This window comes from Nematolebias whitei, chromosome 2, assembly GCF_014905685.2.
Source record: "Nematolebias whitei isolate Nwh7 chromosome 2, NemWhi1, whole genome shotgun sequence".
NCBI classification, from domain to species: domain Eukaryota; kingdom Metazoa; phylum Chordata; class Actinopteri; order Cyprinodontiformes; family Rivulidae; genus Nematolebias; species Nematolebias whitei.
Window position 1 is genome coordinate 10786107 of NC_056499.1, and position 16621 is coordinate 10802727.

The 16621-nt window shown below is 39.1% G+C and overlaps 1 protein-coding gene across 1 annotated transcript; it reads right to left on the bottom strand.

Moving 5' to 3' along the window:
* Positions 1-13101: 13101 nt before the first annotated feature.
* Positions 13102-16343, bottom strand: LOC119428892 (protocadherin-20). The gene is made up of 2 exons (XM_037696590.1): positions 16195-16343; positions 13102-15723 (listed from the first exon to the last, which is right to left on the bottom strand). The coding sequence occupies exons 1-2, from the start codon at positions 16231-16233 to the stop codon at positions 13102-13104; spliced, it is 2661 nt and encodes an 886-aa protein (XP_037552518.1). The 5' UTR covers positions 16234-16343.
* Between the last annotated feature and the right edge of the window lie 278 nt (positions 16344-16621).

The following is a 16621-nucleotide window of genomic DNA, read 5'->3' on the forward strand; positions in this document are numbered from 1 at the left end:
ATATATATATATATATATATATATATATATATATATATATATATATAGGCATTTTAAACCCTTCCCACACTCTTGCAATATTCTAAACACTGTTTCTAAACTTTAAACGGTCTAAAAGAGCACAGCATGTCATGATCTCCTCTCTCTGCCACCTGCCAGTGCTCTCGGCCACGCCCACTTCTCCGCTGCAATCGCTGGCAAGTGGCAGAGAGTGGAGATCATGACATGCTGCAGGAGGGAGGTTCTCCTTGCACCAGTAGGCTGCACACAGGTGCAGCAGGTGCTAAGCCATTTAAAATAATTTATTTTAAATAAACAATCTGTGCCGCTTGTGCGGATCATCCATCAATCAGCCAATTGTGTGTCATGGCCAATCTTACTTTGAAAAACCATGAAAGAACAAGTCCGCGAAAGTCGAACCACGAAATAGCGATGTACTACTGTACTTATGGACACCCTTATGTTTGAACATGGTGTTTGTGATGGACAAGATGTGACTAGCACAGAAGTCCATCAAAAGAACACCGCTCAGGCTCAGATCAGAGAGGCCGTTTCTCCCAATCCAAAAACAGCAACAACAAAAGGATGTAAAACAGAAATGATCAAAACCCTGCAGGGAGAATGTCAAGCACAGAAAGCTATTCCTAGATTTAGAAAAGGTTTAGAAAAATATCAAATCCCTAATTGAAGTGTATAGTGTATTAAACATACACTTATTTATAAGTTCTTCTTTTATTTATGGCTAAACCAGCTTTGTTATGAATTTGTCTTCAGAAAGAAAGAGGAGAGAGGCTCAGAGGTCTGTGCACCCATGAGTTCTTTAAAAACAGAAACTGGTGATCCAGGTGACTTTTTAGTCCACCTACCAGGGTCCAAATGTTTTTAAAAAGTGGATTTTGTTGCTCTACATAAAAAGTGACATCCACAAGCATGCTGTGAATCATTTTAGTTGGAAAACTTGTAAAAAACAATACCTAAGGAAATGCTGACTGAGTCACAGGACAGGCAGTTCTTTTAGTGACAGGGGATTATTACATTTTTTATATAATAAGCTACATGTATAATTTAGTATGAGACGATGATGTTTGCAGCAGTTTCCTTCACAGTTTAGAGTCCAACGATGCAAATCTAAGGTCTGCTTTGAACTAATCACTCTCAGGAGGTGAGCGAAGACATCTGCTTTATTTTTACACGCTGATGGATGATGTGCTGCCACTGATGGTGTAAACACATCTCAAAAGTTACTGGTTGGATACTGGCACACCATGCTTTAATTCTTTCACAGGCACAATGTAAGGAGATTACATTAACACAATGATTAGGTCCCATTCATTAAGTTTTTTTTAACGACATCTTTTCCTAACATTTTTCCTCTGGTAAAAAGAAGTAAACCACAAAAATCCTACAATACGATTTTAGTTTGCTAAAGTTGCACATGGAGGTCTGTTGAGGCCCTGATGTGCAAACAATGCATGATCTGGTAGTTCTTGGTGTATGCCTTGCGTATGACCCTCAGCTATTACCAAACCAAAGTTTAGCTCATTATCTGTAAAATTCCCTGAGTTATAGCTAATGTTGTGAAGGCTAAAGGGAATCGGCCTGGCAACCATATTGAATCAAGTTGACACCAAATGTTAAATCGGATGTAGATATACAGGCAATAAATACTTTCTACTATATCCAACAGACAAAGGTTAAGTCCAATAATTATTGACAAGGTTTTAAGCAAATATGATGTGCAATGAGTTGCACTCAAACAATGTTTTAGAGAAGATGCTTAGCTACTACCACACCAAGTTTTAGCTCAGTATTTGTAACTTTGGCTGTGTAGTAAAGGTAAAGACATTAAGATCCTAACAAGGTTATAACAAGCACAAACATGTATTTATCTCCATCAAATTTCCTCCTCCCTTCCTGAGGACATCTGTGGACCTTTATCAGAGCTGAGCCGGCTGATAGACACTGTGCCATCTCTTATCAGGACTATGGAACTTTCTGGCAGTGTCCACGGACAACTCACCGCCTTTGTCGGCCTCCTCATGCATAAATGTATTATGATGTTGTTAGTATGTTGCTGTTTATGTATGAGGTCTTTTTTTTTGCAACTTTCACGCTGGACAGGACATAGTGCAAGATGCAAAATTTTTTTTTTTGCCACCTCTCCCCTCGTGTTTCTATTTCCTTATCTACTTTGGTCTGTCTGAAACAGGTCTCTCTTGTAAATGAGTCCTTGAGGCTCAATGGGAACTAACCTGTATAAATAAAAGTTGAATAAAAAATAAAAAAATCAATGTTTTATAGAACATTTGATGTAGCTATTGTTGAGAGTTGTCCTCAAAAATTGAGAGCGAACAAATATGGTAAGAGCTGGTAACAATATGACATGAAATTACTCAAAATGTCTATTAACTTCAAGGTTTAACCCAAAAGCATGTTAGCTCTGCCTGTTCTCAGCCCAAGATGATTTTAGTTTAAAACTCTGGCATTAAAGGTGGTGGGTGATATGCATTCCTTTAAGGAATGCCAGGCTTTTTATTCATTTATTTATTCAGTTTTTCAACTGTAACAAGATTCAGGATGGTGGATAGGTACAGTAGCTGCATGACGGTAATAAATCGTCAGCAGTTGGGAAGAAAAAAACAAAGGAAATTCCCTGGAAGCCCCTTCGTGCTTTTGCTGGCATGAAACAGAATGAAACAGCGAGAAATGGGGACAGAGGAATAAAGGAAATTAGTAACATAATCCACGTCTGGATCAAAAGAGCGCGATTGGATTATATTTTTATTGCATCACGGCGAATGAAAGATGTTTGAGATCAAAGGCAGTGATTTTCAGCGAGAGAATATGGAGATGCATTATTGAAGATTGAACAAAGCATGTGTGTGTGTGTGTTCCTGTGAGGGGGATCGTATTTGATGTCATAACTTAGGAAGTGTAGCCTGCTCTATTCAGCCAAGCTGTGTAATCTAACCTGGGGTTTTCATTGTGTCTGTTTTTATTTGTTCGATTTCAAGACAGGGTCGTACAATTAAGCCACTCTGGAAATGAGATCAGGCTGTGACTGATGATAATTACCTGCTGTCCACACCATTAAGAATTTAATGAAATTTCAGATAGGCTTTCCTGGAAGGGGGTAACAGGCTGAGCTGGAGATGGTTACAGAGCATGCAGGGGCAATAGTTGAGCTGCAGTTTATGTCTCTGCATATCCAAACAAAGTAAAACCTAAATTAAAAAAAAATAATAAAATTGAGATGTGTACAATGTAAATAAAATGTGAATGCAATAATATGGAAATCCAAATTATATTATATTCAGATTAAAAAAATGTTATTTTAGCTCCTCATTTCTGCAGAGGGTCTCCACAGCATGCACCCTCCAACAAAGAACACAGCAATTAATTACACCAAATGCCCTTCCTGGTACAACTTGGGCTTGTACCTGCTGCCTCAAGACTAAAAGACTGAAGCAATGACCACTGAGCTACCTCAGCCACTCTCACAAAACATAGTGAACAAAAACTACCCTTTTTGTGTGGGAAAAAAAAAAAAACTTAATTTTGAATGTGATTGTTGCAACACATGTAAAAGGATTTCCATGCCCATGTTTCTCACTGTGTGACATCCATTCTTTTAACAACAGTCTGTAAATGTCTAGGAACTGAGGAGACCAGATGCCAGAGTCTTGGGAGGGAATGTTGTCCCAATTTGGCCTGATGGAGGATTCTAGCTGCAGATGTAGCTACAAACTGTCCATACATTTTAGCATTGGTGGAACCTTTCCAGATGTGCAAGCTTTTCACACCAAAGACACTGATGTACATCAATACTATCAGAGGACAGGCTTTTACACTGTGTGCTGATAATGGACTGGATGGTCCTTCTCATCTTTTGGACAGAGGACATGACATCCGTGATTTCCCCCAAAAAACAATCAGATTTGGATCCGTCTGACCACAGAACAGTTTCCACTTAATCCATTTGAAATGTTTCTGGATGGTGTTGACATGTGGCTTCTTCTTTGCATGACAGAGTGTTTGTAGCTGGCACGATGAACTGTGTTTACAGTGATTTATGGAAGTGTTCCCAAGTCCACGCAGTGATGTCCAGAACAGAACCAGACCTGCTTTTAATGCAGTGGCCAGAGGGCACAAAGATCACGACCGTCTAATATGGACTTTCAGCCTCATCCTTTAAGCTCTGTGATTTCTCCAAATTCTTCACATTTTGTCTTGATATTGTGAACTGTAAATGATTAAATATTCAAAGTCTTGCCAATTTTTGGTTTGTAAATATTCTGAAATGGTTTAATTATTTGTAAAAAAAAAAATGCATACTAGTAAACCTCTGCCCATCTTTACTTCTGGGAGATTCAGCCTCTCTAAAATGTTCTTATTTTATGCAGTCCTCTTACTGACCTGTTGCCAATTTACCTAATTAGTTACAAAAAGCTCTTCCAGCTGTTTATTTATACCCCTTCCAATCACAGCATTTTGTTCCCTCTGCAATAAGATTTTTTTAAATGTGCTGCTGCAAACATATTCAAAGTTACCTTTTCCCGAAGACAATAGTTTTTGTTTGTGCATTTTGCATGTTTACTATGTTAAATTGTGAATACAATACAAGTTTAAGATTTGCAAATCATTGCATTTGTTAGTATTCACATTTTACTCAACATATTAAGTTTTTCAGATTTGTGATTGTGTTTAGTCAACCGTCTGAAATCCATGCCAACCTTATTTGAAGATTTCAGATCGACTGTGTCAGCAGGATTATAGCTGACATCAGTCATGAACAGCAAAAAAAATAAAAAATCTGTCAAGTGTCTGTCTGGGCGAACCCACCCCCTTTCCAGCTGTTTCTAGCCTCATAAAACCCAGATCAGGTTTCATTAAATGAGACATATCAAGCAACCCTCTGGAAGATTAAAATCCATTGGAGTGAAGGTCAAAGGTCCGGTGGAGGATTACGTCAGATAAACAAATGTATGGATCAAGTTATCACTGCTAAATGGCTTTCAAGAAAAAAAAAAAAAAAAAAAAACGCTGTATGAACAAAGCCGAACTTTAGCTACTTTGAGTGACCAAATTTCCATCATGTTCTCACTGCAAAATCATGAAGACAGAGACAAAACATCATGATGTTAGAAAATCATTGGTTGTAGCAAACGTTAAAGGGTCATAAGTAAAATTTTGTGACCAAGTGCCAAATATTTTTTTTTTTGTGACATTTGTGTTGTTAGTTTTTTTATATATTGATTGAAACTGAGAAAGGCAGCACGGTGGCACAACTGGTAGAGCTGCTGCCTCTCAGCGAGCAGGTCCTTGATTCAAACCCCGGTCCAGGGGCCTTTCTGGGTGGAGTTTGCATGTTCTCTCCGTGCATGCGTGGGTTTTCTCCGGGTACTCCGGTTTCCTCCCACAGACCAAAAACATGCATGTTAGGCTGATTGGTAACTCTAAATTGTCCCTAGGTGTGAGTGAGAGAGTGAATGGTTGTTTGTCTCGTTTGTCTCTATGTGGCCCTGTGATGGACTTGCGACCCATCCAGGGTGTACCCCGCCCCTCGCGCAGTGATTGCTGGACATGGGCACCGGCGACCCCCGTGACCCAAAATGGAATAAGCGAGTAAAGATAATGGATGGATGGATGGATGGATGGATGGATGGATGAAACTGAGAAGCACTCAAAGGACTGAAGTAAAAATGTGATCAATCCATTTACAACATTCACATTGGTGGATCTGTTGCCTCTCAGTGAGAAAGTTGCTGGTTCAAATCCCAGCCAGGAGTCTTTCTGGGTAGAGTTTGCATGTTCTCTCCGTGCATGCATGGGTTTTCTCTGGGTACTCCAGTTTCCTCCCACAGACCAGAAACATGCATGTTAGGCTGATTGGTAACTCTAAATTGTTTGTTGGTGTGAGTGAGGGAGTGAATGGTTGTTTGTCTCATTTGTCTCTGTGTCCCTGTGATGGACTGGAGACCTGTCCAGGGTGTCCCCAGCCTCTCGCTCAGTGATTGCTGGACATGGGCACCAGTGACCCCCCACAGCCCAGAAAGGAAGAAGCAGGTGAAGATAATGGATGGATGGACTTGGGAGGAAACAGGTAGGTGTCTGTGGAAGAAGAATGAAGATGTTTAGGGTTTTCTTTAAGGCAGAGGATCTTCTGAAAGGTTTGTATAAAAAAAACAGAGGAGGCTTCTTCTGGTTGTAGGTGTTCCAGTCTGGAGAGGAGGGTAAGATTCCAGGTTACAGGAAGGTTAGGATGTTAGGTGAGTGTAGAAAGGTTAAATCTGGTCCTCTGGTCGGATTCTTGTTTGTTGAAACATTTCATCTTTTATCCAAAAGACTTCAGTAAGACTTCAGTCTAAGATCTTGTAACAAGCTCTGTCTTATAAACAGCACCTTCTTAGTAGGTGAAAAAGATTAAAGGTTTCAACAAATAAGAATCCGTCCAGAGGACCTGAGTTAACCTTGTTACATTTTTCTACCTGGATTATTGAGCATGCATCAGGAGAGGTTAGGTGAGATTCGCAGGTTGGTGTTTGAGCAAGGCAGTTCAGATCAGGACAAAGAGTGAGGGATCTTTCCAGTTATATGTACGTATGAAGACATTTGGTTTTAGGGTGAAGAGCCAAGGCAAACTCAAGCTGGAGGACGAAGGTTAGTCTCAAACTTCAAGAACAACATCTCAAATTGCACAAGGAACTCTGGCCTCTCAGTGAATTATCATAAAGTAGACAACATCTCAGTGTTGTCCTCTGGCAGCCTTGGTCCTTAAATTAAACAAGGTGGCTCATTAGCAGAATGAGCAACAGTTGAGGAGCAGAGAACTCCTCTCTGCCACTCAGGAGCTGCAAAAATGTGATGTGAGCACAAACAATGCTGGAATCTATAGTTTGTTCACCTACAAAAACAGCCAAAGTGGCTGAAAATAAGTTATATTAGTGTTTGGTAATTTTTAGGTAATATTTCAGTATTACAGTTTGCAATGGTGCAGCTCAGAGTAAAATCATTTATAACAGCAGGAAGTATTTTGAAAAAGAAAGTACTTTTATGCTTGTTTGTTCACCACATGTTCATTGTAACATAAATACCGTTCTTATGGGTTTAAATGATTTTGCTAGCTGAAGAAAAACAAAGCTCAAATTACTAAAAAAAATAGCATAGAATTTTGTAAATTGTCAAAATCAAACAATACCATTTATTGATTAAAACTCTGAAAAGGAGTCATAATAAACTGAAACAGCTTACGTCACCGTTTCCTGCCCCAAAGAGGGAGCGAGAAAAAGCCTAAATGAAAAACTTGGAGCAGAGAAAAAAAGAAATGGGATACAGAGAAATTAGACCTCCATTGTTTTTTCTGCAATTAATCATAAGCAGCGTAAGTGTTTACACAGAGGACAAAACAAACGTGAAGTTGTCCAGACTCAACGGTAAATGATGTTTCTGTTGGCTGAAAACTTTTGCTGAAGGCATGAAGGAAACATATCTCCAGAGTATCGATAAATTCTGCTCCATGAAGAAAGAGATTTGGCTGCGACTCGGCTCCTGCTCCACAGAAGGTGGTTCCAGTCTGAGCATGAAATGATGTGTGCATTGTAAACATTCTGAAGGTGCATGGTTTTACAAAAAACGTAGTTTCCCCATTTTTCTCAGGTACCATCTTGCGATTTTTAATTTTAGCAATCAATTAATCAAAAGTTATTTTTTATCGTGTGACTGCCGACTCAACATCCACACCATTGATTTCTTGTTTTTTTTTTTCTTCTGTACTTTATTTATATTCTCACTACTTCTGCAGACTTTGTGCTATTTTTTCTTGTTCATACGTCAAAATGTTCAGGTCTTTCAGGAGATGCGAGATATGACTTATTTTTTTCTTTCACCTTTTATACTTTTCAAAATATCCACATTTATTAACAACTATTTTTCCTATTTTTTTTTCCTAGTTACTTCCTTTTAATAACTTTGTTCTCTACTTCAGCAAACTGTCTCTGGTTTTATCTTATATAATAGAACAGTGTTTTATCAAACTCCTGAGAAAAATTAGTTCAGCCAATGTTAGGTTTTAGCCATACTTTTGCTGCTTTTAGCTAGCATTTGGCTACTTTTAGCTTGTGTCTGGCTACGTTTAGCTTTTAACCAATCTTTGCTTACTTACTTAACTAACTTTTGCTATTTTTAGCTTTTACCTACCAATTTTCTACTTTTAACTTCTTATAGTTTTTATTTGCCTTTTAGTAGTGTTTTGCTACATCTAGTGTTTAACCTTCATCTACCTTTAGCAATCATCATTCTACTTTGAGCTTTAGAATAAGATTTTGCTAAAGTTTAAACCAACTTTTTTTCTACTTTTAGCTTCAACATAGCATGTTGGTCCTTTTGGGTTTTAACTAGCATTTAGGTATTTTTTGATTTTAACTAGCCTTTTGCTATTATTAGTTTTAGGCTGGCCTTTAACTACTTTGAGCTTCCTTTTTGTTACTTTTAGATAGCCTGTTTTGAATTTAGGTAGTGTTTTTCTACTCCTAGCTGGCCTTTTTATAATTATAGCTATTTTGGTATGTTAAGCTTCAAACTAGTTTTCTTTCTTTACACTTTTAGTTAGGGTTCTTTTCGTTTAACTTTAACTGGATTCAATTTTAGCTTCATTCAACACTCATTCACTTTTTTTAACAGAAGAATTATAGATAAAAATTTCTCCCTGATGTTTTATGCGGGCAGCACGGTGTCGCAACTGGTAGAACTGCTGCCTCTCAGTGAGCAGGTCCCTGGTTCAAACCCCAGTCCAGGGACCCTCTGGGTGGAGTTTTCATGCTCTCTCCGTGCATGCATGGGTTTTCTCCAGGTGCTCCAGTTTCCTCCCACAGACCAAAAACGTGCATGTTAGGCTGATTGGTAACTCTAAATTGTCCCTAGGTGTGAGTGAGAGAGTTAATGGTTGTTTGTCTCATTTGTGGCCCCGTGATGGACTTGCGACCCGTCCAGGGTGTACCCCGCCCCTCGCACAGTGATTGCTAGACATGGGCACCAGCGACCTCCGTGACCCAAAATGGAATAAGCGGGTAAAGAAAATGGATGGATGGAATAAAAACAACAAAACCACAACATTTGAAAAAACGGAATTACCTTAAGCCAAAGCGGAAGTGGCCAAAGCAGAAATGGCCAGAATCACATTAGAAAAAATAGAATTACATAAAAAAAAAAACAAAAAAAAAAAACAGAATTACATTTGAAAAAACAGAATCACATTAGAAAAAATGGAATTACATTAAGCCAAAGCGGACGTGGCCGAAGCGGAAGTGGCCCGAATCACATTAGAAACATTAAGTCAAACAGGAAGTTTTTTTGTTGTTGTTTCCTTTATTAACAGCATATCCTGGCAAAAACTAATGCAGACACGTTCCTGTTTTTAGTTTTCTACATTTTCCTTATAATCTAGCTGTTTTTGTTACTTTTTTTGCCATCCTAGTTGTAAAAAAAAAAAAATCAGTATGCCTTTTTATATTTGTCTATTGTTGTCGCTGTTGTCCATTGTTGTCATCATTTTTTGTTGAAATCAGGTCTCTCTTGTAATTGAGTCCTCGAGGCTCAACGGGATTAACCTGTCTAAATAAAGGTTGAATTAAAATAAAACCGAACCACAGAACAATACACAGTACACACTCAATGGAGAAGTGTGTACTGTATATTCTAAAAAAGTTAAGTCAGATCCTCTGGACGTTCAAAAATCAACAACAACAACAAAAATTGTAGAAACGTTTCGTCTTTCATCCAAAAGACTTCCTCAGTCTGAGGAGCTGTATTCAGCTCAGTTTTATAAATAGCACCTTCTCATAGTGGATCAACCAGTTTGTTGTTGACATTCAAAACTTGCTGTCCACATGATCAAGGAGGGCCATCAGCCTAATGATGGATCATTAGCACCCTGATGGCTGCTAAATATGCACAGGGGCTGAGTGATACTATCAATAACAAGACTGTAAGAGGGGAACAGTTGAACACGGAGGCCTCCAGAGTACCTGACTTAACTTTTTTATATTTTTTTACTTGGATTATTGAGCATGCATCAGGATGTACTGTATATTGTTCTGTTGTTCGGTTTTATGCTGTTAATAAAGTGGGGAAAAAAATCCTGTTTGGCTTAATGTAATTGCATTTTCTCAAATGTGAGTCTGTTTTTTCAAATGTAATTCCATTTTTTCAAATGTTGTTCATTTACACCTTAGGGCCACCGTATAAAACTACTCCAAATTATTCTAATAATATTTGAAAAAAGGACTAAAACAAAGTCTGTTCAGTCTTTTCAGGATGTTTACCGTGTTCCTCGGCTGTTTCTCCTTTTACGTAATAACCATAATCAGAATCCTGTCATTCTCGCTCAGGACATAAGGCAGATTAAATGCATTGACTTGTCACGCCTTGCGAGCTACTTTGTTATTTTTACAGCCCCTTCCATTATCACCTGTCATTACTGTGTACACATCCGGTACGTCCATGCAGTATATCATCTTTCAGCCTATTTGTGTAATGCAGAGTGTGGCCAGAGGTGATTACCGGGGATTACACAGAGCTGATGTGCTCTCTGCCTGCGTGACACACTTCTGTCCTCAACAGCCTGCGATCACTCGAGAAGCAGCTTTGCCAGTTTGTTTGCATGCTTGTCATTTTGCAAAAACAAAAACTGGTTTTAAACGTACTCAATACAACAAAATTCCTCTCTGGGGAGTGTGCAGAAAACTTCTTGAAAGCTTTGTGTCTAAACAGCTCTCTTAGAAAAAAAAAAGTCATACAAAGAAACAACAGCAGGCGAAAGTGTTGCAGCCACTTTCACAATATGATGGTGATCTTTCACAGATCTGAGCTGCCATTGGCAGGAAGTGATCGCAAAAACACCAAAAGTGTTGAGAAATGCACGTTTAACCTTCCTGATAAAGGCAGCTGCAGCGTCATGATTTTTTTCTGTACAAGTGTTACTCTGGGTGTTAACCTCACTAGCTCAGAGCTACTCAGGTGCTGACAACAACAATCCACATCTGAGGCTGTTCGTTTTTAACCGTTTCATGCCACACATTATACATCACACGTGTCAAAATGCAGGGAAAAGTTTGTAGACCAGATCTAATCTATTATAAGGACAATACGATCTAAACACATTTACTGACAATATTTATCATCCACCACTGAAAAGCCAAGACAGATGACATTGCTTTTGCTTGTAGTTGTGCATGTGTGCTTATGTCTGTCTGTTAGCAAAATAGCTCATAAACCACTGGACAGATTTCACTTAAACTTTCAGGACATAATCATTCAAATGACAACTAGAACTGGTTAAAGTATGGAGCCAATCCAGTTTAAGATGGCCGCCAAAGCCAATTCAACTTACAAAACACACAAATTGGTATAACGCATTCGGTTTGATAGATATTGTACTAAAATTTGCTGTGGTTGTAGCCGAGAATAACTTACAACACATAGTTTTACTAATTATGTTATATTTTCTTCATATTTTAATCATTAACTGTTGCATTCAGCTCTGCCTATCTGTTAACAAAACATCTCTTGAGACACTAAATGAATTCTAATAAAACTCCTAGGAAGTTATCACTGGGTGTACATCTACATTTGATTCACTTTTAGAGCAAATTAACCCATGCAAAAAAGGCTGTATTACTGTCAGTTTTACAGATATTGTGCTAAAATCTGAAGCACTAATAGCTTAGAGTCATTCACAACACATACTCTGAGGACATTGCACAAATTTGTGCATAAGGCTATTTTTAAAATTTGCCTAAACCACCTACAATTTCATCATTTCTCATCATTAGATCATATCAGTGTATTTCCAGGATGAAAAAAAAAAATGCATTTCTTGAAGAAATGCCAGGTCATTAATGAACATAGAAATTTAATTTGATGGAGGTCTTTTTTTCTTCACGTATTTTCAAATCAAAATTTAGCATATCACTTAAATTGCTTCCAGAACTGAAGCATTCGTTTGCGTTAGACAATCAATAATTTACATTTAGCTGCTGTCTGTAAGCCAACGCATTAAACATCTTCTAATAAACAGACACAGCCTGCTACCTTTCACCCTTTTTTTGAACCAGGACAAAAAACTTTCACACCGACAGATTTTTTTAAAACAAACCAGGCACAAAAATGGCTGCAGTACAATCCAATGTATTATAAAAATAAAACATCTTTAATAGTTTATCTGTTTTTCTTTCACAAACATGTCCATTTCAACAGTCACAGTGGAAATTAAGTGATTCTATAAGTTAGAGGGATGTACATAACATTATGACAACAGTATCTGGACACAGGTTTTTGAATGCTAGATCAGGTGGTCTTCTGACACAGAGTTTTGGACATTTTGACCAGAGCTTTCAACATGATCCCTGTGATTAAGCGTAGTGTGATATGGAATCCCTATTAGTTCAAAACAGTAAAGGTAGCGGACCCATTAAAACCTTCTTTTTAGTTAATTTAAGATTTCCGTATAAATAAAGCAAGTTCATTGTGCAGAATGCATTGCAAAGGAAGAGCTAGAGGGTTGCTGTTCCTCAACAGTCAATTTAAGACAAATAAAAGGTTTGCTTTTGGAATATATTCGGACATTTTAGAAAAATAAATATATTACAACTCTATAACTTCCAAGTACAACCACTTTTTCACAATATTTATAATAGTGACAGGTGATGTAAAGAGTTGAACCATCTCTCAAGCTGGTTCATGTTTATGCCAATGCAAAAGTTTGATATAAAGATGTAAAATACTTTTTACACTATTTACACATTGTAATTTTTACAGCTTGCTCTTATTGCTTTGTTGAAGCGCTGCTATTACTCACGTCAGTCATTTTATAACACCCTTGTATTTCAGTTTAGTAGCAGTATACTTGATTACTAAAAACAAGACTAATTGACTGATGCACCTTTTAATGTAACCAATCATAAACCTTGTATTTTGCAGTAATAACAATCCCCTGGCAAAGGTTAAAAAGCAACTTAATGTAAAAAGTATATATTTTTTACTGTAAGATTTGTAAACATTCATGTAAACAGTTTTAGTTCTTTTGGATTTGTCAAGAAAAGACTATCAGATGTTGGAGATCTGTCTGAACTTCCTGTTTAAAAACTGAGCAGAGTCATTTTTTATCTTTAAAGGTACTTCCACTTCTGATCTTTTCTTCCTGATCTTCTTATACCTCTTGCAGCATATGTAAGATGTCAGCACAATAACCAGGAAGAACAGCCCCAGACATGTCACTGAAAGAACGATGAGGACGAGCCGACAGGGGAATAGCTCGTACCTCTCGGGCCCATCTGTCATCTGACCAATGTACCAGGGCTTCTCCTCCACCTCTATGTCTGCCTCTCTGGTCAGCAGACTTTGGATGTAGCTCTCGTTACTCACGGTTTCATTGACAAAGAAGTTTACCATCACTGTTGAGTAAAGTGGCTCAGGTTGGCCATGATCACTGACCTTTACCAGAAGGCTGTAAAGGCCCCTGTTGCTGAGCTCCCTTCTTAATGTTATATTTCCTGTTTCTGGGTCAATGGCAAAAGAACCCTGTTCACCGCCTTTCCTTTTAATGATACTGTACGCAATCACAGCATTCATGCCTGTATCTTTGTCCACAGCGTACACTTCTGTGATTGAGGTTCCAGGTGTTGTATCAGGTAGAACGAGCATGTAAGACTGGTTAGACTGAGGGAAGAGGACGACTGGTGGATTATCATTTACATCCAATAACAACACAGTGACCATAGTAACAGTGGAGAGCGCTGGTTCTCCACCATCGACCGCCTCAATCCACAGATGGTACGTGCCTTGCTGCTCACGGTCCAGTGATGTCCTGGCCCTTAGGGCTCCTCGACCTGTGTCTATCATGAAGATGTCACTACCATTGAGGATGGACAGGGCTATCCAGCCATTTTCTCCAGCATCAGCATCTGTTACAGACAGCATACCAATCTCACCGTAACCTGGGAAGTTCTCAGCCACAAAGAAAGTGAAGTCCTTGTTGATGAAACGTGGACTGTTGTCATTGCGATCTTCCACTGTCAACACCACTGTTGCAATCGACTCCCTTCGTGGCGTCCCCTGGTCCACTGCTCTAACTATAAAACGGTATTTCTCTTTTTCCTCACGGTCAAGTGATGTGGTCACAGTCAGGACACCTGTGACATGATCCACAACAAAAATCCCAGGGGCATCGCCTCCAAGGAGATAAATCACTTCCCCTTGACTTCCGCCATCATTGTCTGAGGCTTGGAGCCGGGCTAGAAAGGTGTTTGGTGGATTATTTTCCTCAATTGATATTTCCACCAAAGATTCTTGAAACACAGGTGCGTTGTCGTTTTCATCCAAAACCTGCACTTTCAGAAAAGTCTTGATGACTATTCCTTGAGAATTGTTTGCAACCAAAATGAGCTCATATTTTTGCGTCTTCTCGTAGTCCAAGGGCTCTGTAGTTTCCAGAAGGTATTCGTTCTTGACCTCTTGGTATGGGACAAGCCGAAAGGGACCAGCCCCTTCCAAATAACAGTCCACCCTTTGGTTTTTGCCAATGTTTTTAATGGTGAAAAAAGCAATTGGAGAGAAAGCTGGCTCAGACTCCTTTATAGATACCACTCCGTCCTTTTCTGATGCAATGTAACGTGGTATGATAGCATGGGGTCCTGTAACTACTTTGATGATGTGGACAGTTACAGTTGCAACAGCAGGGATACAGCCGGGTCCAATGGCCAAAACAGTGAGTTTATAAAATGTGCCTGTGACCATGTCTACATTTCGGGCCAGCTTCATCACCCCTGTGAGTTTGTCTAAATGAAACAAGCTGCGAGTATCCCTTGGCACACGGTCACTGTAAGAATAGCTGATCAGAGCATTAGCACCAAGGTCAGGGTCAAAAGCGTGAAGTCGTGCCAAGTGTGTCCCTTTGGTGGAATTTCCATGCAGAGTGACATTAATTTGTGACTCTGTAAATTTGGGGCAGTTGTCGTTCACATCCGTGATAACAATTTTCAAAGTAGCAGCTCCAAGAAGGGGAGGAGTTCCTCCGTCCTCTGCTATAATATCTGTAATATATTCATCCTGTCTCTCTCTGTCCAAACTCTCTGTCACAATGAGGAATGGCGTCAGCTCACCTCCCTCGTTCTCCTCAACGTCTAGTGTAAATACACCAAAGTCATTAACAAGCCAGTAAGTCTGAACTCCATAAACACCCAAGTCTGGGTCAACGGCGGACTGCTCCACTGCGTAACGAGTGTTGACTTGTGTGTTTTCTGGGATGGACATGCAGATTTCATCTACTGGGAACGTGGGCCTGTTGTCGTTCACGTCCTCAATCGAGATCTTAACTTTGACGAGCTGAAAGTACTGCTGAGGCAACACAATCACATCCAGTGAGAGGACACATGCCTGCCCCACAGAGCTGTAAGGACAGAGGGTCTCCCTGTCGATCTCAGTAGCAGATGTGAAAAGGTCCCCTGTGGTGTTTTTTAGGTTCACATATTGTTCACTGACCTTCTTTTGTGAAAGACTGAATAAAAAGGGGGGATCAACTGTGAAATCTAAATGTAAGTCTACTCCAATAGCCCCGATGAAAGTCCCCTTTGGTAATCCTTCCTTTATTTTATAGACGAGCTCTTTTGCTTGACTGAAATTTGTCAGGCAGGGAAGGGGGGTTGTGTACAGCAAGATGATGCAGAATCCCTGTAACACAAGACAAGTAAGCTTCAGTTAGTTAAAAGACACATAATAGGATGATATTTGATAAATCAAGTAATTACTCAAAGTTTTATTCAATTCAATTCAGATTGTTTACGGTATATAACACCAAGTCACAACAGAAGTCATCTCAGGGCACTGAACATTAAATATAAATATAAATATACACATAAAAAAATGATACTGTATTTTTACCGTCAGCAACAAAGTTTGCCAAACATCAGTGATTTGAGCAGTAGAAGTTATAGTTTTGCAAATAATATCTAATTCAGTTCAGAAATTTAGAATTATAAAGAGTTCATTGTCTGGTCAAACAGTTTTAAAGGTTTATTAAAATAAAAGAAAGTGCAGAAAAAGAACCAATTCTTTATTGAATAAAGTATCTCCAGTAAACCAGAATACATTTGTAGTTGTGTCTGTGAGTTTTAAACAAAAACAAATGATCGTTAAACTCACCCATAGTCTTCCTTTTTGGCTAAGTTGTCTGCTGGACATGTTTATATCCCAACCCAGCACGCTCACAGCAGGACCTGTGGCAGCTAAAGTAACCCAGGCATTTTGAGCTTTGGGTTGAGCAGACCTCTGCTGAGAGCTGAGCCTCGTTTCTATCTGGCTTGAACAAGTCATTCATCTCAGTGTGGCTGGAGGACACTCCCACCACATGCAAATCAGATCCCTGAGCTGACCAATGAGAGGTGACAGCCAGCGAGAAATCTTGAGTTCACAGATTTTTCTTTTATGTATGCCTTCAAAGAGCATCGACACACACCTGCGTGCTCTACACACACACACACACACCCATGTTGTCATAGGCAGCTGCAAACCTTGTACTTTTGAGGCAGAGTGAAATCAAACGATGACCAGAAGTGCTCATGATGATGAG